At 42.4% G+C, this 26,208-nt stretch overlaps 1 protein-coding gene across 1 annotated transcript; it reads right to left on the reverse strand.

Annotated features, from left to right (window-relative positions):
- Positions 1-12,234: 12,234 nt before the first annotated feature.
- Positions 12,235-24,671, reverse strand: LOC123501444 (glutamic acid-rich protein-like). Its single transcript, XM_045250275.1, has 17 exons — positions 24,515-24,671; positions 23,032-23,102; positions 22,526-22,705; positions 21,957-22,224; positions 21,624-21,689; positions 20,686-20,999; positions 19,760-19,898; positions 19,287-19,367; positions 18,690-18,791; positions 18,375-18,485; positions 17,448-17,540; positions 16,970-17,048; positions 16,647-16,769; positions 15,990-16,129; positions 15,088-15,381; positions 14,752-14,966; positions 12,235-14,477 (listed from the first exon to the last, which is right to left on the reverse strand). Exons 2-17 carry the CDS (start codon positions 23,070-23,072, stop codon positions 14,444-14,446), a joined length of 2,280 nt encoding a protein of 759 aa, XP_045106210.1. The 5' UTR covers positions 23,073-23,102; positions 24,515-24,671; the 3' UTR covers positions 12,235-14,443.
- Between the last annotated feature and the right edge of the window lie 1,537 nt (positions 24,672-26,208).

A 26,208-nucleotide genomic window follows, 5' to 3' on the forward strand; every position in this document is an offset into this window, starting at 1 on the left:
TCTCTCTCTCTCTCTCTCTCTCTCTCTCTCTCTCAAAGATACACTGAACACCTACAGGAAACACACACACACACACACACACACACACACACACACACACACACACACACACACACACACACACACACACACATTTCACCTCACTTTTCATGCTTTTAAAATTCTGCAATCTTTAAGGAAATTTTTCCATCCCTAAATCGACTTCATATATTTCTCTTTTTTTTTTTCAAATCCAAATTTAAACATCTTTAGAACTGAAGAAGATCGTGAAATTTTGAAGCATGACTTTTCTATTCTAGATACAGATTAACCTCTTCAGTACTGAGTTGCATTTTTTACCTTGATGTGGGAAAGCGCAGAGGTATTTCAGAATATAGGCCTTGTTATAATGCTCAGCGCTTTCCCTACATCCTATTCTGAACCACATGACAGCGGGAGGGCGGGGAAGACGGGAGCAGACAGCCTCTGTCCAGGGCCTCGCCAACACCCGGGTTGTATAATGGAGAAGGGAGAGACAGAGGTGCGAAATGAAGGACAAAAATGGGTTACTTAGAGAGAGAGAGAGAGAGAGAGAGAGAGAGAGAGAGAGAGAGAGAGAGAGAGAGAGAATAATGACAATAATAATAATAATAATAATAATAATAATAATAATAATAATAATAATAATAATAAACTAGGATGACACTAAAACCTTAAGAGGAAACATAAAAAGAAAAAGAAATATATATATATATATATATATATATATATATATATATATATATATATATATATATATATATATATATATATATATATATATATATATATATATATATATATATATATATACAATCACACACACACACACACACACACACACACACACACACACACACACAGGAACAGGAAGCGAAAAAGGAACAAAAAAATGGTTTCTTTTTCAGTAAAAATAAAAAGTAAAGAAAAATTAAAGACAAAAGAAAAGGAAAAGAAAATGTCACCAAGTCAGCCTATTCCTCTTATCTCCTCCTCCTCCTCCTCCTCCTCTTCCTGGCCCTTAATATACAGCAGACAATAGCGTCTTGAGTAAAGGCCACGTTTATGTATAGACACTACCCACCACGGTAATAATGACACCCCTCATGTTTTATGCAGAGAGAGAGAGAGAGAGAGAGAGAGAGAGAGAGAGAGAGAGAGAGAGAGAGAGAATTTTAACTAGGCTATGAAAGTTTATGAATTTCTAAAGTCGTAGATACACGGTCATTATTATCATCACTATTTTCATTACTACTGCTACTACTACTACTACTACTACTACTACTACTACTACTACTATCCTATCATAAGATTTAGCATGTGTAAGGAAGAATGAAGAAGTAAGGAGTATAAAAATAAGACTACAAAAAATGAAACTCCATAAATTTGTAAAGAAAATAAAATACAATAACAAGAAAATAAAAATAAATAAATAAACAAAGGAAATCAAACTTCAGACAAGAGAGTGATGAGGCGAAAGAAAACCAATGAAGGAAGGAGGAAGGAAAAGAAACATGTTGCTGGGAGCTATTAACGATACGAGACCGTGGTATATTCTCTCTCTCTCTCTCTCTCTCTCTCTCATAGTAAGGAAATAAAAACTTGTTTCCTCCCCATCATCTTTCATTTTCAAGATAACACACACACACACACACACACACACACATTGAGAGACGTGTATATATACGTACAATGAATGAATTTCAAAGTGAGCCAGTGTGTCGGCAAAGGGAATAATTCACCAATAACCAATATCTCTCTCTCTCTCTCTCTCTCTCTCTCTCTCTCTCTCTCTCTCTCTCGTCACCTTAAACCTGCCGATACATCCTTTTCCCAGAGAGAGAGAGAGAGAGAGAGAGAGAGAGAGAGAGAGAGAGAGAGAGAGAGAGAGAGAGAGACAGACACAGACACCTAGAAACATACACACAGACAGACAAGCAAGAGAAGGTTTGTATTGAAACTGAGATAGCGAAACTGATGACCGCGATTGTACAAGGCAGGAGTAAAAATACTCTCTCTCTCTCTCTCTCTCTCTCTCTCTCTCTCTCTCTACGTAGACCCAGGTGAGATAAGGCATGGTTCTAGGAGGGGATGCTTGCCCTTGGTATAGCCTGAAGTATCTCTCTCTCTCTCTCTCTCTCTCTCAAGTAACGCATCCTAACACTTTTTCTTACTTTTATCACATACAGTCTATCACTTCGTTAAGTATAGTAAACGAGAGAGAGAGAGAGAGAGAGAGAGAGAGAGAGAGAGAGAGAGAGAGAGAGAGATTTCCTTCCTGTCAAAGTTCGTTGGCGTCCTCATACCTTTACTGAGTTTTCCCGCCTCAGTTTCTCCCTACATCGCCTATTTTTTCAGGTGTAGTGCTGCGCTGTGTCTTCTCCTGGCCCGGCACACTGTTAGTTATCTGGTCACACCCACACTTGCACTATAGCTTACAATTTTGATGTCACTGCTTGGTCGTAAACGTGGTCTCCTGCTGAGAAGTGTAAACAAAGACCATTGAAGATGAGATAATTGTATTGTTTTTGGTGATATATATATATATATATATATATATATATATATATATATATATATATATATATATATATATATATTTATTTATTTGTTTATTTATTTATTTATTTTTTTTTTTACTTGGGGTTATAGTAAGTTTTTTTTTACTGTTGCTGTTTGATTATTGGGAAATGAAATTGTATTGTTTTTGGTGATGTTTTATAATGGGAGTTATAATAAACTTTTCACTTTTGCTGTTTGATTATACGGGAAATAATTCTACCTATCTATATACTTTTTACTGTTGCTGTTTGATTATATGGGAAAAATATTGTATTATTTTTGGTGATGTTTTATACTGGGGGATATAATAAGCTTTTCACTTTTGTTGTTTGATTATACGGGAAATAATTCTACCTATCTATATACTCAACTCTCTTATGCACACATATTCCTACATTAAAATATTAAGTTGTGAAATTTTTAATAAAGAAATAAAGTTAGATCATAATTATTTTGAGTTTGTTCGAGGTAGTTATTATAGTAAGCTTTTGATTTTTGGTGTTTGATTATCATAATAATGTATGTACTATTTGTCTTTAATTGGTTAAAAATCTGTTGTATTGGATTATTGTTATGTGTATTTTGTAAGTTTACAATTGTGTTGTATTGTATTGTTTTTCTTGGCTGTTTCAAATTTCAGTGAGAGGGGAATGTGGAGGTGTGTAGCCCTGTGATTGGTTGATTTGATGCATCAGTGCGGCTTGTGTTAAAGCGAAGGATTTGGTATTAGGATGTGCTATAGGGGTATTGTATATTATAATGAAATGGATCTTGAACTAAAATATTGTAATTGATCAAGTGTATACCCATGAGGTAGTTTTTGTTAAGCAATTTTGAGAAAGTTACACTTCATATCCGTTAAGCAATATGGATATAGCTGTCCACGAGGACAGACATATGCCAGAGCTAGAGGCGTTGCAATCTGACGACTGACAGTAGCCGGCATAGAGAAGGCGAGGGAAAAGCGTAACCTGCACGTGCACGACACATCGCGTGGGCTCTCAAACTGGCCAGCCAGACCAGACGTAGGTTCCGAGCAGCTCCGTGCCGACTAGCAGTAACATCCCTCACCCACAGAACCCAAGCATCGCCACCAACAGAGCATACAGTGCAGGGAACAACGGACAAACTGGATGACGCTGTGGAGGTGATGCCTCTGGTGAAAACCGGTCCAGCCGGGCCCCAACCTCCCAAGTGCCGGCTCTGCTTCACCAGGTGACCACATGGACGCCTCCACCTCGGTCATCAAGCGTACCAGAACACCATCACTTGGTAAGACAAACAAATCCACAACGACTGCTATGGATTGTGCTACCCGCTTCTACGCATGTGTGACTGCCTCAAACCCTCCTCGCACTGCTGAGTCTGCTGGGCCCCCACACCCACCCCTATCCGTAAGCAGGTAGTGTTAATTCGCGCCCTTGATGGAAGTAGATGCTTCATCCACCCAGCCAAGGTATCCAAGGCTGTGTGTGGATCAATATTTGCCAAAAAGTACATTGAGCAAACCTTGGCCATCACTGGAGGTGGCCGGGGAATCAAGTTTGAGGTGGCCAACCTCGATCACCTGGAGCAGGCCCCAGAGTCAGTGATCCGACTCGGGGAGTGGCGTGTTAAGTGTTGGGTGGCCACCGACAATGACCCTATCTATGACTTTGGTAGATTTTACTCTGTTCTCCCTGAACTGACCAAACAGGACATAATGACACAGGTAACCATCCTAGACAGCTGCCCCACTCGGCTTGTCGATGCCTTACGCCTCCCAGACTATGACAAGGACAGAGACAGTCCCAAACCTGGCCATACGCCTGAAATTCCGTGGGCCCCTCCCTAGAGCGTGGTCATAGGAAACATGGTCTACCATGTTAGGCCCCACACCCGCCCACCACCTGCTGCCTCCTGTTTGCAACATTTCCTGCAATGGGCGTGCCTGCTGCAGGAAATGCACCCATGACACTGAGAGGACCACTGTTTGTTTTGTGGTCCCGGCCACTGCCCCACCTCCAAACAGTGCCTGGCTCGCCTCCAGGCAGTGCAGCTGTAAGAACTGCAGCATGACAGGGCCCACTCCCTCTTGGACATCAAACGAAAAATGAGAGGCATCCTCCCGGTCACTTTTCGCCCACCAAAACCTGCACCTAATCACACTCAGCCTCCAAAACAGGAAACCCTCATCCTCCTTCCCTACACCTCATTCACCCTTGCATTTCCAAAACCCCCACCTCTGTCCCCACCCTTGCTTCTCGCCCTACACCCATCAAGGCTTCCATCCCAGCTCCCATCCCTGATCCTACTCCTGCTCCCACCAAACCCAAGCCCCATTATTAGTGTGGTACCGCTAACTGCCCAGCCATCCTCAGCCAAGGCCCAGCGTTTCCACTACCACCACAAATCACACCACCAGACCTTTTTAGAGTGGCCTCACAATCACTTCTCAGTAAATTGGATGTCATACAAAATTCAGCCCTTCGTATTGCACTGGGAGCATTTAAGACCCCCTAGTCTGTGTCCTTCAGGCAGAGGCTTCCCTCCCCTCCCTGTCACACAGATGCTCCACCTTCCTAATCCAGACCTACACCAAACTTGCCTCCTCCCCTAGATGTCATGCCCTCCACTCCCTCCTCCTGCAGCACAGCAGGAGCAACTTCATGGCCCCTTGCCATACCACACACCCTTTGTAGACAGAGCCCTCTCCTTTGCAATTCTCTGGGTGACTCCTCCCCTTTTCATCATCCTCAAAAAAACTTCTCCTTTGGGCCCTTAGTACCTTCTCTCTTCCTTAGTCTCGCTGTCCCTTCACACGTCCACACAATGGTGCAAAGCCGGCTGTCCAGTGCAGGGCAGGACTCTATTCAGCTCACTCCTCCACTCACGGTACCACACCCATTTCCACATCTACACCAACGGCTCTCGCCTCACTAACCCTCCATCCATCATTGCAGCCATTTACATCCCCTCCAGGTCCCTTGCCACTGCCTGGAGGTTACTGGCCACTGCCTCCATCACCACAGCAGAACTATTTGCCATAAAAGAAGGCCTTCAATTTGCCACCACCCTTGCTACCCCTTGCTCAATTGCCCTCTTTTCCAATTCCCTCTCTGCCCTCCAGATAATAAAGTCACACTCCCACCAGAACCTCACCCTAATGATTCACCACCTCATCCTCCACCTGACCTCCCTGGGACACACCATCCACCTTCAGTGGGTGCCCTCCCATGTCGGTGTCATGGGAAACACCATGGCCGAGAGGGCAGCAGCAGAGGCACACCCCTCCCCTATTGACTTAGCTACTGACCAGACAGACTTCCTCACTGACCTCAAGACAGCCTGCAGGCAACACTGAGACACAACATTGACTTTACAGCACACCTCACTGGGACACATTAGACAGGACACAAGACACCACTGGTGGACCTACTCCCAACCGGGCACTGGACACGGCAGTCACCAGACTGAGGATTGGCCACACTCGCCTCAATGCCCACCTGCATAGGCTGGGCATGACTGACTCTCCCCACTGCCTCTGGTGCCCTACCCAGCCTGATACCTCAGAACATAACATAACATAATAGGATAACAAAGGGCCACCAGGTCCCATCTAGGTTATCCTGTATCAGTCGCACAGCGACCTCGTCATCAGAACTTAGATACACTTACAAGAACACAATACATTATATACTAATTCGAAATATTTGGCCCATTAACAGGGCTAAGTCCAGCAGCAAATTCCTCTACAATCTGTGATCCCCATACATGGGGATCATGTCTTGTTTAACTATAGTAAATTTCTTATAAAAACTATCATGCAGTGCTATACATAATTATAAATCTAATAAATTTAAGTGCTTATCTAATCTGTTTTTAAACATTGTCAAACTAGTGCTATTTACAACCCTCTCTGGCAATGCATTCCAGAAGTCTACCACCCTATGATTAAAGAAATATTTTCTTATATCCAACCTGCAGCCTTGCTTTCTAATCTTCCTGCCATGATTTCTAGTCCTACTTCCTCCTCTAAGGTAAAGAAAGATCTCACATCTATGTAGTTTGTATCTGAGAACATTTTAAATAACTCTATCATATCCCTCTTATACATCTCCTCTCAAATGAAAACATGTTTAATTCCTTTAATCTATCTCTATACTCCAGGCGCTTTAATGCTGGTATCATCCTAGTTGCTCTTCTCTGAACTGCTTCTAACATGTTGATATCCTGCCTATAATGGGGTGACCAGGCCTGTATGCAATACTCTAAATGGGGCCTAACATAGGAATTATATAAGCTACGCACCACTTCCTTACTTTTATAACTAACATTTCTATTTATAAAACCCAGGATCCTATTTGCCCTATTTCTTGCTTCTAAACATTGCTTTGAAAATTTCATAGTCCTGTCTATCACTACTCCTAAATCCTTTCCTTCCTCTACTGCCTCTAGCCAACATCCCTCCATCTCATAGTTAAAGTTTGTGTTGTCTTTACCTAAATGCATAACCTGACACTTTTAGAATTAAACTCCATCTGCCACCTGTCTGCCCATGCTATCAGCCTGTCCAGGTCTCGTTGTATTCTGTAATTGTCCTTTTCACCCTGTACTGCACATGCTATCTTAGTATCATCTGCAAACTTTGATACTTTGCTACTAATTCCTATATCTAAATCGTTAATGTACACCAAGAAAAGAAGAGGTCCTAGCACTGATCCTTGGGGTACCCACTAACCACTTCCTTCCACTCAGACATTGCCCCATTTAATACTACTCTCTGTTTCCTATCAGAAAGCCATTCACTAATCCAATCAACTAACCTACCCCTATCCCATGTAGTCTCAATTTGTACACTAGCCTCCTATGCGGTACCTTATCAAACGCCTTGCTAAAATCTAGATATATAACATCTATGCTATTTCCATCATCTAACTCCTTGGTAATATATTCTAAGATATCGAGCAAATTTGTAAGACAGGACCTCCCTGATCTAAAGCCATGTTGGGTATCTCTAATTAATCTATTCTCATTTAAATGCTCCCAAATACTACCCTTAATGATTTTCTCTAGTATCTTACATACTATACTAGTTAAACTGATCGGTCTATAATTATTCGCATCATCCTTCCTACCTTTTTAAATATTGGAGTAACATTAGCTAACTTCCAGTCCTGAGGTATCTCAGCAAACCTAAGTGATCTTTCAAAGATTAACTTAAGTGCTTCAGAAATACTGTCTACACCCTCCCTAAGTACTCTGGCATGTAGCTCATCAGGACCACTAGCTTTCCTATCGTCTAGTTCAAGAATAAATTTCCTAATAATTCCCGGTTTTATATCAATATTTTCTAAAGCTCTTAAACTACTCGTCGCACTGTTTGTAACAGGATTTCCTATTCTTTCCTAGTAAATACTGAAGAAAATTGTTCATTCAATAATTCTACTATGTCTTCATTTTGATCCACTACTACACCATCTTTTCTGAGTGGTCCAATCCTATCCTTATTTCTTTTATCACTGACCTTGTAATAACTATATAATTTTTGGGATCTTTACTCCCAGCTCTAGCTAGTTTTATCTCTGCCTGCCTTTTACTTTTTTTATAACCTTACTCAAATCATCCCTGACCTGTCTGTACCTAATCAAATCTACATCTTCCCACTTTTCTGCAACTCTCTATATGCCCTTCTTCTCTCTGATCTGGCTACCTATCTCATGAGTCCACCATAATGGCTTCCTGTTTCTCTGCCTTATATCTTTGTAAGGGATACACTGCATCACTATACCCTTTACTACAACCTTAAAAATATCCCACATCTCCTGTGCAGTTTTATTTCCAAAACTATCTTCCCAGTTTACCTCTCCTAATAACTGACGTAACCTACCATAATTGCCTTTCTGATAGTTTGGGACTCTAGTCTTATTCACTATATTATCCCTACTGGAATTAATGATAAATCTAATTATATGATGGTCACTGTTTGCTAAAGTCTCTCCTACCTCAACTTCCTTTAAACAATGCTCAATATTTGTTAGTACTATGTCTAAAACCTTCCTCCCCTAGTAGGTTTATCTACCATCTGCACTAAATAGTTATCCTGAAAACTTTCCATAAACTTATTTTCACTAGCATCTCCTACCATCCTCTCCCAGTTTACTGACTTAAGATTAAAATCCCTAAGATAATTGTCTGACTAGTACACCCCTATTTATCTCATCTACCATAAGGTTGTCTACATCTGCTGACTGGTTAGGTGGTCTATAAAAGCTCCTACTCTAATAACCTTACTTTTGTTTACTCTAACATCCAGCCATAAGGACTCTACTCTGTTATCTACCTTAATACCATTAACCTGACTGGAAATGAAGGATTTTTACATAAATAACTACTCCTCCACCTATCCTACCAATTCTCTGGTGTAAATACATAATGTATCCATCTACTTCATATTCTTTCCTATTTTCCTAAACTTTTCCTCATTTACCCATGCCTCTGTGACACATACAACATCTAAGTCCTCCTCAACTATATAACTAGATAACTCGTCCTTCTTGTTCCTAAGACTCCTGGCATTTACATAAAAACATTTAAGTCCTGCTACCTTCCTAGATGCTGTCTCCTTATTTGGAATCCTAATCTTATTCTCTCCTATTTGCACCTGGAAATCTTTCCTAATCTTTTCACTATCTCTGTTTATCCTATCTAATTTATGTCTAGCATCTTTCTTCTGGAATGCATTTGCTACCTCACCCCTACACTCCATCCCAACTCCCCTCCAGACATCCACTCAGCACATCCACACCCTTCCTACTCAGATGCACACCATCCCTAGCATACAAATCCCTTCGCCCATAGAACCTATCCCATACATCCACAAAGCTGACACCCACATCCTTACACATCCCTTTTACCCGATCATTCACACCAATGGCTCTAGACAACCATTCCTGCTAACATACACACGAGGCAAGATTCCTGACACTACACACCTCCTACCACTCTCCCTTATCTTGCCTAACATTTCCCGAAATCTTGCCACTAACTCCTCCGACCCACCTGCTCTGACATCGTTCCCACCTACGTGCAAAACTACTACACCCTCCCTCTCCATCCCCCAACCTCTTCTGCACCTCCTCACTCACTGCCTTCACACCTGCACCAGGCATACACACGTTCGTCCTCCTATCCCTGTCTTTCCCACAGAAAGTGCTATCTAAATACCTAACCTGAGAGTCACCCACCACACACACCTGAGGTGTGCTAGGCACAACCCTCCTCCTCCTCTCCTCTACCCCTTCTCTCCTTTCACTCACCACAACCACTTCATTCACTCCACTCTCACTCTCCCCTCCCCTCCAACAAACCGAACCTATTTTCACACTCAACAGGTTTAGTCCTATCCTCCCTAACTGCCTCCGCTTTCCTTCCCTCGCAACCTGCCATCTCTGCCCATCCTGACTACTATCTTTCCCAGTCTGGCTCGCCTGCTCCCTCTTCCCCACTCTGCTCTTCCCGACAGAGGGCCAAGCCACCCTGTCGCCCTCAGAAGGTCCAACCTTCGGCCTAACACTGATCTCCTGCCTAATTTTTTCCACTGCCTCCCCAAGCCTCTTAACCTCCTCCTTCAACTCAAAGATGAGAACTTCGTTCGCACTTTTCCCCTCACTTAGCTTTCTCATTTCCTCTCGCAATTCTCGGTGCTCAAGAGAAAACTAAATTCTCACTCTTGAGCCTACACACCATACACTCAGAAAAGTCAACGGCCTTCCTGTCATGCCCACACATCTCACACACAACAAACTCGCCCAATCCCACCTCAACACACTCTTTCACACACTCAATCACACTAAGTGAGGTCAACTAATCCTCTTTCAAGGTCAACTTGACGGTTACAAGCCTAGTCTCCTCGCTCTACCAAAATACTTTAAACTCACAAACACTGATTCTAACCACTATTTCACTCTAATCTAACACTTGCAGTACACACTTTCACTTCACTAACACTCAAAAGCACCACACACAGACACCCAAGCACAAACACCACTCGCTTACTATAAAACAACACCTGCTCCTGCACTGCCCTTATCACCACTCGCACCGTGTGGCCCTCCTCCACTCACTGTCTGCAATTCACCCTCACAGGCCAGCACTGACTGACCTCCTGGGTGGCTGCACAAATACCAATCAGGCTTTCAAGACTGAATTTCAGGATCTTCCTACAGAAAACAAATCAACTCCACCGCATATAGCCTGAACACATCACCACCACATACTGGACCTTTGGGGCACTAGAGGCTGTGACACACAGCCTGCACAGCCCTAACAAACCCCCAAGAAGGCGGCATGGTGAAGGAAGGGGTAGGAAGATTTGTGGACCCAATTATTGTAAGTACCTACATGTCATCTTGAAGATTACTGTGCATAGGTTAGACATATATTGTACATGTTATAAGGATACCTGTTGATGAGTGTGTTACTGATATAAGGATACCTGTTGATGAGTGTGTTACTGATATTAGGATACCTGTTGATGGATGTGTTACTGATAAAGGATACCTGTTGATGAGAGTATTGCTGATATAAGGATACTGTTGATGGATGTGTTACTGATATAAGGATACCTGATGAGTGTGTTGCTGATACAAGGATACCTGTTGATGAGTGTGTTACTAATATAAGGATACCTGTTGAGTGTGGTACTGATATAAGGATACCTGTTGATGGGCGTGATAGTGATAGAATGATATCTGTTGATGGAAATTACAATAAGGAAGTGATACTAATTAAGTGTAAATCTGTAGTATGGCAGACAGGGGTATACTGGTGCGAAGTCGGCTGCAGTGTGTTCATGGCTCGGAGTGGGCGGTCATTTTGTGAGTTACTTGATCAATTCATTTATGTGAAATCATAATGATGTATTTATAATATACAATGCTTTCTGGTGTTCCTGGGTGTGTGTAGGGGAATGATTTTGTCATGAAAATGGTTGTTGAGATAACCAATAAATCATTCAATAAAGATACAGCAAGGCAGCCCCGACCCATTTATTATAGCACACTACAATTATAGAAGCTTTTGATTTTTGGTGTTTGATTACACAGGAAAATTTCCACGTACTGTACTTGGCTATAATACTCCATCTCCCATTATGCGCAAATGAAATGTTTTTATGGTACGCAAATTAGAATATTCAGTTGATATTTTTAATAGAAAAAAAATGTTGGATCATTGAGATTGAGATAGTTATACAATAATTTTGAGATACTTCATTGTAAGCTATGGTAAATAACCTAAATCACAAAGAATACAGCTAGCATTGTTCTATCTCCTTTTACAAATTACTTTTTTTTAATTATACGTGAAAATAGTTAACTACTGTATAGGAAATCAGCAATGCTGCATACTGAGACTATTTTCTCATTGCATCATAATTAGACCAATTCCCTTTACTGTGTTTCCCTGAAGGATGATGAAAACTGTGATCTATTGTAAAGGTAATGTTCATAATATGCATTCAAAACTGCTTTCCATCTGTCTTTATTATATACACTAGTTATCATTCTTTCTTACTCTATGGATATCTTCTTTTTTATCCCTCTGCCCATCCATCTGTCCCATTCTTGAGCCAGGAGTGGGAGAAAATAAAGGTACAAGATTCAAAGAACAATAATAATTCACTGCTTTTATTTCAGGATGGCGTAAATCTTGGTTCACATTGACACAGTTCACAGTTTACCTCGTCACACATACCTTACCATTCTATATAAGGTGCACATACTCACACACACATGCACACAAAAAAATACTGACAAAAGTACTTATTCATATATCTCGGAAAAAGAAAAGAAAGTCTTCCTTCTGTGGCGTACTAACCTAAGCAAACTAAAGTCACTACCTATGCATGGTCCGTTCATAATAGGATGCATTACTTTCTGGTTTATAGTGTACTAGCATACAGGGGGACTTATGGTACACACACTACCTTAGCCTGACTCCACACACCCCACACTTCCCAGGTTACACATACTGGCCGCCTCCTCTCTCCCACCACCCTCCCACAGCTGCCAGACACAGCATATTGTCACCACCTGCAGTAGTGCTCATTTGCTCCCGACAGACAGTAAGTGCTGGCTACCTAATCCATTGACGACACATATGGAAGTGTTGAGCCAAAATAAGGATACATTTGTACAGAGTGCTGTGAAGGGCTCCCTCTCACTAAGGTACAGTCACAATACCAACTATTGCCAGCTTAATTCATCATCATCCTTTCACTGTGGTTAGATTAAAGTTATTCTGATCAATCTAGAATAGTATTGTTATATTTTATGAAGATTAGAGAATTAATATATAAACAAAAAGAGATTGCCAATTTAACTCCTCCTCCTCCTGCTGCTGCTTTCATTGTGGTTAGATAAAGGTTACTCTGATCCATTTAGAATAGTATTGTTAGATTTCATGAAGATTAGAAAACAAGAAAAACAAAGGGATCAAGTGTCCTTTTCTCCAGCAAAGAAAGACACCTAGTCCCATTCTTTTGGTTCTCTCTCAGAACTACTTGGGGGACAGGCATCTAAGTGGGCCATATCATTTGTTTTTGTTGCCCTTGACCAGATTTCCCCTCTAACAAAAAAATGTTCGTCATGCTGAGAAACCTGCAGAAATTATTAAAAGGAACCATTTAACACAGTGACATGGGAGAGCAGCAGATGAATTAACCCACTGTTGGCTGTGACTGTACGATGACACCCACACTGACCTGCTGCTTGCTATGCCTGTACCTCACTACCTTCCCTGCAGCACCACCACCAACACACATACACCAAGGACTTGTGCCAGCAGTACCCAAACAGGAATAGTTAATCTAGGAACAATGACTTTCCACATCAACATTCACTCTTTTCTAGTTTCATTGACATCTATCCTTTCCTAGTTGTCTCTTTATTGACTTCTGCCTCTTTTCTAGTTTCCTTAATATTTGACATCCACCCTTTAGTTTTCTCATTATTTGACATGTGCCCTTTTCTAGTTTCCTTATTTGACATCCACCCTTTCTACTTTTCTCATTATCTTTATCTCATCAACCACAAATTAGCCAAGCATTGATATAAACCTTTACTTCTCTCTCTCTCTCTCTCTCTCTGTGTGTGCAATGTTATACCTAGCACATCATTTCCTGTTCTCCATTCATTACTCCTAAGCTTCTCAACTCTTAATTCTACCCTCTCTTCCTTACTCATACTTTAATCCATGTCCTACTATCAATACTTATACTCTTTTCTCATTTGTCTGTCAACTTGTCACTCTTTTAACTTCTCTCATTTGTGACTCTCCCCTTTCCTGCTGCCTATCAAAATTTTCATCCATATTATACCTCCCTTACTTATAAACACTTTATCATATACAATTCTTGTCTTCCCCCTTACTCTCTCCACAGATTCCTCCTCCACTGACAATGACTCTCCTCAGCTCACATTTAATACACAGGAACAATAGAGCAAGGGGGAAAGAGGGAGAAGGAGGAAGAGTTAAGACAAATACACTTACATTATATACAATACAGGGAAAAGTACATGAGGGAAACAGAAAGACATCTCTCCTTCCAGGTATTATGGATATTAAGATTTGTTTATTGAAAGGAAGGAAGGAAGATAGATGAGAGTAAAGAAGGGATAGTTTTGTAGTGTTGAAAGATATATGGTAGTGAAGATGGAACAGTTTTGTATTATCTACTTGCTGTCTTTTCCTACCTCTCCCTTCATTTTCTATCCTTTACACTTTTCTGTCCTCTTTTCTTTTCTTTTACCCTCATTTCCTGGTTTCAAGTGAGTTGACTTTTCTTCGTCTTTCACAAACCTTTTTCTGCCTCCAGTGTCACTTATGCATCCTGACCTCCTTCCCCCTCACTCTCGCTGGAGTTGGAAAAAGGAAAGAATTACAACCAAACAATCACAAATTCATGTTCCAATTATATCCCAGGAAAAATAAAATAACAAATTGAATGAGTAAAGAGGAAACTTATTTGTATTATCAGAAAAGGAATTATTACCAAATATTCACAAATTTATCCTTTCCAATCATATCACAAAAAACAAAAAAACATTGAATGAGTAGAGAAAAATGATTTGTATTAATGGATTTCCTCTTCATTTTGATTTAATATATATAATTACTGATGATTCTTACCAGTGAAGACCATCCTCATCAAAGTCTTCTCCTTCCTCTTCTAAACCTTCTATTACTCCATCGTCAGGCTCTTCCTCCTCTCCATACTCCCCTTCCATCTCTTCATCATACTGCTCCTCTTCACCCTCCCTTTCCTCCGCCTCCTCTTCGTGACCCTCGCCAAGTTCCTCTTCCTCTTCCTCCTCCTCCTCATCTCCCTCCTCCCTTTGGTATTCCTCTTCCTGAAGTAAAAAATAAGTAAATGAATAAAAATAAATAGTATTAGTGGATTCTGTAGTTTATGTTTGTGTTGTGAGAAAGGAAATGTGAGATAAGACCATTTTTCTTACCTCAAACGACTCTTTCATTCTCTCCTCTCTCCTCCTCCTCCTCGTCTTCTTCCTGCACTTCCTTCTTGTTCTTCCTTGCACGACGGCCTGCCACAGCTGCTGCTCCTAAGACATCCTCCTCCTCTCCCTCTCCATCTTCCTCTGCCACATCTACTGTTTCCATGTTTGCAATGTCCTCATCTTCTTCCTCTGCATCTTCTTTCTTCTTTGCTTTCCCCTCTGTGCCCTCTACATCTTCCTCTTGATCCTTGGCTTCCTTCTCTTCCTCCTCCTTCTTCTTCCTTTCTAGTTCCTTTGCCTCCTGGAAGTTTAATGGTGTATATCCATCAATATATTTCACCAGTTTGAGTCTTATTTATGTATATGTTCGTCCCTTCCATTCGCACCAATCAGTGAAGCGTTCTGTATTTCAATTTCAGCCTATCCAAGTGTTACCTCAAAGTATCTCTCTCTCTGTTTTCCTGGTCTCTTTCTTTTATTCATCTCCAAAATTCCTTATCGCTACACCACAAAAATTGAACAATCTTGCACTCGTAACTTCTCTCACCAGTGCAATACTAACGTGACTTCCTGTATGAATCTTTTCCCTTGCATACCAAACCCATTCCCATACTGACTACTCTTTCCTTGCCCCATATGACTTTTTTTTTATACCATGTGGGCTTTTCACAAGAATTTATGAGCCAAAGGGGGTACTTTTTGGGGTACCTCCTATCTCTAAGCCCACCCGCTACGATACCCTTGCTCTGAGTGAGGACGCCCAACCTACACTCGGACCGTGGACAGGATTCGAACCCATGCGCTTGGAGACCCCTCAGACCCCAAAGCACGCATGGTTCCACTGTACCACAGCAGCACCCAATTTGTTGTGGACCTTAGCTCAAGCAACATACCAGCACCTTCCCTTACCTCTATGGCAGTGAAGTGAGCACAGAGGTTGTGGTAGTGTTCCAGGGAGCGGAAGTGATAGCGGGCTAGGCGTACACTGCTGATGCTGCAATGGCACACGTCACACTGGCACCTGGTCTCCTTGTACAGCATGTCCAGCCCTGTATAGTGTGTCAAACGGTGTGATGAGAACGTTGGGATAGGAAAAAGAAAAGCAATGAGGTAGAGGGAAGAAAGTATTGATAGGGAATGTAGGTACTGTATGAGGAAGAGGGAAGAGTAGAGTGATAGAGAATGTGGGTATGAGGAAGACAGGGAAGAATGTAATGAAAGAATATATGTTGATAAGTTAGTGAATGACAAGAGGAAGAGAGAAAAGAATGTAGATAATGATAGATAATGTATGAGTTAACATGAGGAAGAGAGAGAAGAATGTGGTCATAGAGAATACATGTTGACAAGTTACAGTGAATGGCGAACACAACTCCAACATCTAAGAGAACCTTTTCTTTAATTATCTTTGTTTCCTTTGGCTGGCTTTCCCATCTTACACACACAAAATTAAGAAAATAAATCATAAATAAAAAAAATAAGTAAATAGATAAATAAATAAATAAACCAAAATAAAATAAAATACAAAACATGAATAAAAAAAAAAAAAGCTCATCCCTGTCGCACCTATAGGCCGGGTGGGGTCGTGTGGCGGCATGTTGGCTACAGTGAGTGGGTGAAGTCCCTCCTCCTTCTCCTGCTCCAGCCCACGTTGCTTGAACTCGGCCACCTCCTTATGGAAAGCTGCCTCTGTCAAGGGAATAGGAAATCTTTTATATACATTCTGGAAACACTCACAATTTCCAGCACTTTTTTTCTAGTGTTCTATGGTTTCCCTCAATCTGAAGTTCTCTGATTTAATATCTTCACAAAATTCAAAACAGATTCTTAACACACAAGAGGGCAGGGAGTAAGGATGACATCAACAGCAGGCTGGACAATACACTCACCTTCTTCTTTCCCTGTAGCTCTCAGTTCCTTCTCCTTTTCCTTCTTTGTCAGTTGGGCCTCATCGTATGTAATCTGATTCTATGTATGAAAAAGATCACTGAGCCAATCTTAATAGCTGTTACATTCCCTACAGTCCACATGACCTTCACAAGTTAAGTACATAACCTTGTACTCCAATCTATTCATGAACTCATGTTACCTTAAGAGCAATGCCAGCAAGGTTAAGACTTGTATTCATTAACACTTTGTTCTCTCACTACGACTATTCTTAAAGGCAACAGACGATTAACAGCATTCACAAGATTGTTTCCTTGATCATTGTGTAGAAACATCATTAAATTGCTACTAAAACCATTAAAAAAACATGCTTAGAACTTCAGTATATTGAATTTAAGCATTTGAAAGTAGAGGTGTGGTGGAAGTGTTAAAAAATGTGGCTCCGTCTCAAGCAGAACACCAGGTAAGGAGTGGACGTACCTTCAGGTGGCGCATGGAGAGGCGATGCTCCTCCACATTGGCACGGTTGTAAAGGTAACCACAGCACTGCACCTCCATGTACCGACTCACCAGCTGCAGCAGAACACAACACTCTCAACACACACAAGGCTCTCTCTTTCCTGATTATGTTTAAAAATAAATGCCTGTCCAAATTTCAATGCTTGTCCTTGTTCTTCCTTACACTCGTCTACTTTAAATTCACTATAGCTGCAGTACAACATAATGCTCTCAACATACACAAGGCTTTCTGTTTCCTGATTATGTGTAAAAATAAATGTCTGTCCAAATTTCAATGCTTGTCCTTGTTCTCCCTTACACTGGTCTACTTCAAATTCTTCCTTGTTCTTGTTACTCTCATCATCACACCAGTGTGTATAAAAGTAACAAAGTAACTTGAGTCCATTAAAACTTTGCTGCTTGGTATACCTTCCCTTAATCACTGATCACTCTGAGACATTTTTACTTGTTCTGAGGCCACCTCCAACCTTTATGCTGGGAAGAAATTACAAAACCTATTCTTTTTAATCCCTTATGTTCCTGTAGATGATTATAAACTTCATGCATTAATTCTGATGTTAACTGTTTTGTATCACAGTAAGACATGGACAAACAGCAATAAAATTCACATTCATTCATCAACCATCTACCCACAAAGAGTACTAGAGCAGAGTAGAATGTAAATGACACAGTGAATTCGTCAAAAATCATATCATTCACTCAACTCAGTCACCAGTAAGTATCACCACAAAGTAAACTAATGAATAAGCATCTCATTCACTCAGCCACCAGCAACTAAACCATCACCACAACTCTGACTCCTGCAGTGGAAGAAGCAGGGCAGTCCACACACTCATCTCACAGAACACCCAAGAGTGTGCCAGCAGGGGTGGATAGGGAGGCACTGACCGTATGTTCGATGGAGTGGCAGTGCTCCTTGGGGTGGGAGTTCATGAAGCAAACACACTCGTAGCACCAGTGGGCCTTCCCCCGCAGCCTGGTCCTCCTCTTGTTGGCCAGCTAAGAGAATCAAAGCACCGTTAATCCAAGAACTGACATATTTTAGTTATAACCAAACAAATACTACAACTGATGCCTTATTCTCCTCTTTAATGCCTGGAAAAAGAGTGCACATTTATGGAGAACTTCTTTACTAACACCAATGCTTGATAGGAGATTCTAATAGGTATTCTCAGGCATTCTACCAGGTAAATCTTGACTAACCTTGGATTCAGCGATCAGCAGGTCCATGGAGGCAGCACAGCGGGCGTGAAAGACGTGTGCAATACGTTCATGGTTCTTGCTGCCCAGGTGACTCAAATAAGCCTGTCATGCAAAGAGTCATTATTGGAAGGAGCATCACTGTATGTATGAAAGAAAACATTACATTTATAGGGAGGAAAATGACAGAATAACATTATATCTGTAGAGATAGAGCTGGGACAAATGGTTTACAAATAAAAAAAAGGAGTGAAATATAGAGAGACAGGCATAAAATTTTGGATAGCATTACTGTATGTATGAAAGAATAGCTTTATACTTATACAGGGATGATGACAGAAAAGCATTATACTTGTAGAGGGTAGAGATAGAGATGGAACAAATAAATAAAATGTCAGTAGTAGTGATAGAAAAATACTGAAACAAAGAGTACAGATAATGGGTGGGGAGCATAACTGTATGTAGGAAAGACAGAATAACATCATACTTATAGAGACAGAGATGGAACAAATGGTTACAAGATAATTGCAATAGAGATAACAGAAAAGCACTATTTCTTACAGAGACCGACAGCAAATGTGGGAGTTAAAGAATGCTTACCTTAATATTAGGAAACTTGGTCATGTCGCACATATGGCACTTGAGGGCAGTTCGCGGGAACACAAAGCCAGCCTGTGGGGTCTGTGGGGGACAACACCATCATGTTTCATGTGTGTGTGTGGGGGGGGGGAGGATATCCATGAGCTTTTCCACATTCATCCACTTGTACACTTAATACAGTGGAAGTACAAACATTGGTTAGTGTATAATGAACTAAGAACCAATCACAATTATGTAACTACTACAATAATTCAGGTTCATTATCAAATCAGCAATAACATGAGATGTCAACCAAACTGCCTTCATCAAAACTTTCATCAGGATAATGTTGCTTTGTACTGCACACTGAGGAAGCATCACAGACACCTTTGATGACCACCTCAATGTCCAATGAGTGTGTACAAACCTATCACTTTTTTTTTTTAACTAAAAATATACATTAATGCAAAAACTTCACAGTACAATAAACTTACATCATCTGTTTCAGCTTCTTTCTTTTCTTTCACCTCTTCTCCCTTTTTCTCCTTTGTTTCCTTTGCTGATGGTTGCTGCTCTTCACTCTTCTCCTTCACTTCTGATTTTTCTTGTTCTTCAGCTGCCTCCTTCTCAGTGCTGCAAAAAGACAGCCCTCTAATACTGGCCAGGGATGAGCCACAAAGTAGATAAGCAGGCAAACTCCAAGCTCTCCTGCCTTGGACACAGCTGGGTAGTACTGACTGCTTTACAGCCAAACTTCAGGTCATACAAATAAACTAGCTTGAATATCTTACAAGACAGAAAATCTTTATCATTACTTGTTCCCTGTGCTTCCATTGAACAAGTGTTTAAAAGCTGCAACATACTTGTGACTTTTGCTCAAGAGATTGGCACATGTGACAAGGTACAGGTGATGTAAATCATACCTAATGAAGAACTTCTGGTACCTCCACTTAGTCTACCCACACACCTGCCCAAACACACACTCACACCCACAAGATACACGCATGCACGCAAAAAGGGAAGCAACCACATGCACACCCACACATAATCGTAGACACACACACGCACACACACGCATTCATCCATGAATACTGTGAACATACCTCTTTCTCCCCAGAGATCTGTGGGGAGCAGATTGAGGCATCCCACAAAAAGAATATCAGGACTTGCTGGCAACAGGGCAAGGTGTGGCCCTGTCTCAATCATGCTTAGGACTTGCTGTATGTGGTAACTTATTACCTGTGAGTTACTCTCCATGTGTGTTAGGTGTGACCCTAACACTGTACACACTGCAGGGTACCGAGGGACCAGAGGAGGCAGGGAAGGGGTGACTGCACCTTTTTACAATGTTTTATTTGGAACACTCTTGGTAGTGGTGGTGGTGGAGGTGGTTTTGGTGAGAGAGTAAGTGACTGCTTACCTTTGAGTGCCCTCCTCCCCTGCAGTTTCCTCTGCGGAGGCCTTCTCCTTTTCCTCGTCCCCTTCTCTCACTCTCTTAACTCCTCCTGAAGTCTTTTTCTCCAAGTCCTTTTTCTCCTTTTTATCAGGGTGAGGCATCTCTGATCGGGCCATTTCCATCTCCCTCAACTGTGAGTTTGACATCTTGCGGTAGCAGTGGTGGCTGCGAGGAACCATCCCAGCCCTGCCCTGATCCCAACCCCGGTACTGGTGGTGGCCTGGGTAGGGTCTCTCACGGTAGGGATACTTGTGCATGTGTGGAGAGCGCGCCCCATCCTGTGGAGGAAGACACTCGCCACTCAGATACCCTACACAGGCAGGGGAAGTTAAAAAGGCTTGATGCAGGGAGGCAAGGGCTCCCTCGCGACATACACGGGCGACACTCTTCTTGCCGCAAATCCTCACCAGGGGCACCGACTCTCCTCATTTCAGGACCGGAGAACACGTGAAAGGGAAAAGCAATGAGAACACTCTCTCATGGGGGGTCAAACAGTGACAGCAGAAACACCAACAGGTGCACTGCATGTCTGGCAAGGGGTAACAACAAGGTATGGGCACAGCATTCACCTCAGCGGCTGTCTTGCAGGCTGCCGCGCATGCCAGACTGGGCTTTTCAAGACCAACCAAAAGATGTGTTCATGGAGAGGTAGGAGTTGATTTGAAGATGAAAAGAAAGAGTAGTGATGACAAAGATGATCATTTTAAGAATCATGATTAAGATGACAGTAAGAGAGTAGAGAGAGATAAAGCAACCAGTCTAGACATGCAGGATAACAGCACCAAGGAAAGGAGAGAGACAAGAGGGATGGCAGTGACAGTGGTAGTAGTGGTAGCAATCAAGAGAACTCATCCTCACAGATTCACCCACTCACTCCCTCACTCACTGGCACCAACACTCACCCAGTCCAGGCGCCTCATCTTCCTGGCGGGCGGCCCGTGGTCCCAGTGGTCACGCTCCGGAGCATCCTGTCAGGAACCACATCATTAAAATTGATCTATCCCTTCATCCTCTTCCTAAGTAACTCTAACAATAATGATGCCTCTCTCAGTGTAAGCCGTTCATTAAAGGTTCACGTCTCTGTAGAGACATGACTATGAAAATACTACAGTAAGTGAAAACATAAATAAAGGAAGGTACTTAATATGTTTGCATTTTGGTACATAGCATGTCCTTTGATCACATTTCCTATGTCACAACACCAGCACAACAACAGAGGCAACAGCAACACTCACTGAGCTCAGGACTGACTTGAGAATGTCCAGGGCAATCCGTGACTCCTTCCCGCTGATGTGACCAAGCTCTGTCAGGGACCTGATGAAGTCTGGCCCAATGCGTCCCTCCCTCCCTCCCCTCCTGTTGTACTCCTCACTGCCCCGGCCCCCCTCCTGCCAAGACTGGTGGTGGTGATGGTGGTGTTGATGGTGTTGGTGGTGTTGTTGATGGTGGTGGTGCTGGTATTGGTGTGAGCTGCTGCTGCCAGAGGAGTAGCCATCACGGTACCTGGGATGGTGGCAGCGTGGAAATGTGAAAATTATGAGCCAACGTAAGACAAAAGACAATATTAAGCCACACTATGCTAAACACACCAAGACCAACAAAACATTAATATAATTTTAAAAACTCAAAAGTCAAATATGTTCAAACCGGGATCAACCATTGATATTTTCTAAGTGCTTTTGCAAAAATGTTGATAATCTAGTGCAACACTGACTACCCCGCAGCCATTGACAGTAAGGAAACACTGCTAGAGAGAGAGGCACATAACTAAAGGTGATGTCAATGAAAATATGCAGCACCTTACCTGTGGTGGCTGTAGTTGTCTTTGTAGCCTCTGGAGGGTCCCTGCCTGCTTCCTCCTTCACCCTCATCATTCCATCTGTACCTGTCATACTTTCCCCCTCTCCCTCCTCCATGATTGTAGCCCCTGTTGCCTCCTCCATCTCGTCCACCCCACCCTCCCATGCCACCCTGCCCATGTCCTCTGTGGGAGAAAATTTTTTTTCCAAAAACAATTTCCAAATTTAGGAAAGTTTCTTAATTAAATCTTGAAAGTCCTGCTGCCAATCCAGAATTATTCTAAAAATGTCAACAGAACTCTGAACAAAGTGAAGAGTTTAAGATTGATCATAAAGAGTTCCAAGTGAATAATACAAAAACAACTGCACAGTCAAATTCAACCTAAATTAGAGCTAGGGCAGTGCAATGAGAGAGAGAGAGAGAGAGAGAGAGAGAGAGAGAGAGAGAGAGAGAGAGAGAGAGAGAGAGAGAGAGAGAGAGAGAGAGAGAGAGAGAGAGAGAGAGACTAACCTGTAGCGATTCCTATCGCCGTCCGTGTGGTATCCCGGCATCCTCTCAAGATGCACTCAGTCACTGCTGACCTATAAAAAATTTGACAAAATCTAATTTAATCAAAAGAAAGAAATGTAGAATACTACATGTACACTTCAAATTATTTGGTATGTTCTCTCTGTTTTTCTGTACAACACTCCCTTGACTGAAAGCAAACAATTCAATTATATGATAACACAACTGTAGTGCAGCAGACACCCGCTTAATTACTTCCACCGAGGTTTCAAGGAGAGAGAGAGAGAGAGAGAGAGAGAGAGAGAGAGAGAGAGAGAGAGAGAGAGAGAGAGAGAGAGAGAGAGACCTATAAACTAAAACCTCACATACCTGGGTGCACAGATAAAACAAATAATAACATGAGCATAATTTTTAAACTATGTTAGGTGGTGTTAGAATAATGGTTGCAGGCTTATTCAGACTGTAGCTGATTCAGATCACATTCAGGCCTTAATCTTGGCTGATTTTGACAACTGTTTAGGCTAATGCAGACCATTTGCTCGGCTGTTTCGGACCTTTGTTTAGGATGACTTGGACCATACAAATAATTTTATATAAAGCAGTTATTTTTGACATGGAAGACCTATGATTGTTAGTTTCTTGCCTCATACCATGCCAGTTTGAGTGACAAGAGGGTGAAATGTCTGGCATGTAACCAGGTTGTGTTTGACCACCACCAAGCCATTGACTTACCAGTGCTTACCTAATATATTTTCATAACAGACATTGGATTGATTATGGATTACAAACACTGAAACAATATTATAAAATGTTAAAGCAGTGTGTAAATATATATTAGGTCTGAATCAGCCAATCATATGAAGGTCTGAATAAGCCTGGATAAAGGTCTGAACGAGCCAGTAAATGGTCCAAATCAGCCAGTTGCCAGGATGCAAAACACAACCAACACTAATAATTGGAAACAGTGTCAGTCTGGAAATTTGTAGGCTAAGATAACTTCCAAAATCACCCCAGAGGAAGCATCATTACAAGTCTTTGGTTGAGCACAACACAACTCAGCCCCTCATCCTGCAAAACACTGCCAACTAGTCCCCAAGCACCGGCAAGCTGACAAACTGCCTCATTATGACAGCCACTTCCCTGCACCTGCTTGCCTGGCCAGACTACCGGGGCAGCCAACCAGGTGAGTAGCGTGAGGCGGTGGTGACAACATAGGCGAGGTGCCTCGTGCCCCTACCGAGATCTGCGACCCCTTATCCCCTCCCTCTTCCCCAGGCACGCGGTAGGCACGGGATTAATCTAGACAGACACATACATAACCCTGGGTGATATAAACAAGCCCCGAAACACACCAGGGAGCCGAGGGACAGAAATACAAGGGGTAAGAGGTCCACGGGATAGACTAGTGCCCGCCAAGACGCAGTAATTCTCCACCGCTACTACCGCCATTTCTTATGTATGCCATTACTATGACACCCCGCCCTACCTGCTCTGACTCCGTGCCGCCCTCCTGCCGCTGTGGTGGTGGCTAACAGATCACGTGCAAGTCTAGGTTGGAAGTAAAGGAGTGGTATTCGGTATATTGTGATCCGCACTGCTTCCCTGCCTTCCTCCTCTTCTTCCTGTGACCTTCTCTCCCCATCCCCCCATTCTATTCTCCCGGCAAAGGCCCGAGTCTGCTAGAAATAATACCATTATTTCCCTGCCACCAGTTAAAAAGGCAGACCACAAGATAAAATAACAAAACAAACATTACACCAAGATAAAGGTGATATTGATGCAGATTAGATATCCGTACCAGTTGCATTAGCTTGGGCAACACGCCTGTTCTACATATCGGCGTGTGGTTTTTGTTTCATTGTAAGTGTATTTATTGTTAGTAAAGTGGTTAAGTCAAGCATTGAGTTCATCTATCATCATGGTCTTAGCTTTACTTGGATGTGTGAAATACTGAATCACGCCGAGGCAAGGAATGTATAAGAGGAAAACATTGTTATGGGTTAAAGTTTGGAACAGCGGCGGTGCCGTCACCTGGGGGCGATGAATGTGATCAAAGAAAACGTTTTTAGGGGTATTATCTTAGATGCTTCCACTCACAAGTTCTCGGTAAAAGTTTTCATTTTTTGCCCTAATTCCTCCACACACACACACACACACACACACACACACACACACCGCGTAGTGTAGTGGTTAGCACGCTCGACTCACAATCGAGAGGGCCGGGTTCGAGTACCGGTAAGCGGCGAGGCAAATGGGCAAGCCTCTTAATGAATGGCCCCTGTTCACCTAGCAGTAAATAGGTACGGGATGTAACTCGAGAGGTTGTGGACCCGCTTTCCCGGTGTGTGTTGTGTTGATGTGGTCTCAGTCCTACCCGAAGATCGGTCTATGAGCTCTGAGCTCGCTCCGTAATGGGGAAGACTGGCTGGGTGACCAGCAGGACCGAGGTGAATTACACGTAGTGTAGTGGTTAGCACGCTCGACTCACAATCGAGAGGGTCCGGGTTCGAGTCCCGGAAAGCGGCGAGGCAAATGGGCAAGCCTCTTAATGTGTAGCCCCTGTTCACCTAACAGTAAATAGGTACGAGATGTAACTCGAGGGGTTGTGGCCTCGCTTTCCCGGTGTGTGGAGTGTGTTGTGGTCTCAGTCCTACCCGAAGATCGGTCTATGAGCTCTGAACTCGCTCCGTAATGGAAAAGACTGGTTGGGTGACCAGCAGGCGAACGTGGTGAATTACACACACACACATTTAAGGAAAAAATTGGATAAATGTAGATATATGCAGATATGGAGATAGGTCACTATATGAGCCCCGCTCGAACCCTATAATATGCACCTAGGTGCACACACAGACTCTCTCTCTCTCTCTCTCTCTCTCTCTCTCTCTCTTTGAGTGTTTTCAACAAAGAAAGGCTTTTGTGACCTGCCATCAGCGACCCACCCTATCGCTCCCAGGTCAAGCCACAGGTCAGCTGGGGGAGGTTTATGGTCCCATTGGGCATTAATTATTTGCTGGTCAGCCATTTCTCTTTCTCATGTTTCAGGCGATGCAAGGGTTGGATGTTTTGCAGGTATCCCTAAAAGCACCTCGAAATCACTAATATTATTCTCTCGCCTGCGTAGAAATTTACAAGCCTATATTCTTGTTACTCCGTATCTTCTCATCAAGTGATAAGTAC

This window comes from Portunus trituberculatus, chromosome 9 (assembly GCF_017591435.1).
Source record: "Portunus trituberculatus isolate SZX2019 chromosome 9, ASM1759143v1, whole genome shotgun sequence".
NCBI lineage: Eukaryota > Metazoa > Arthropoda > Malacostraca > Decapoda > Portunidae > Portunus > Portunus trituberculatus.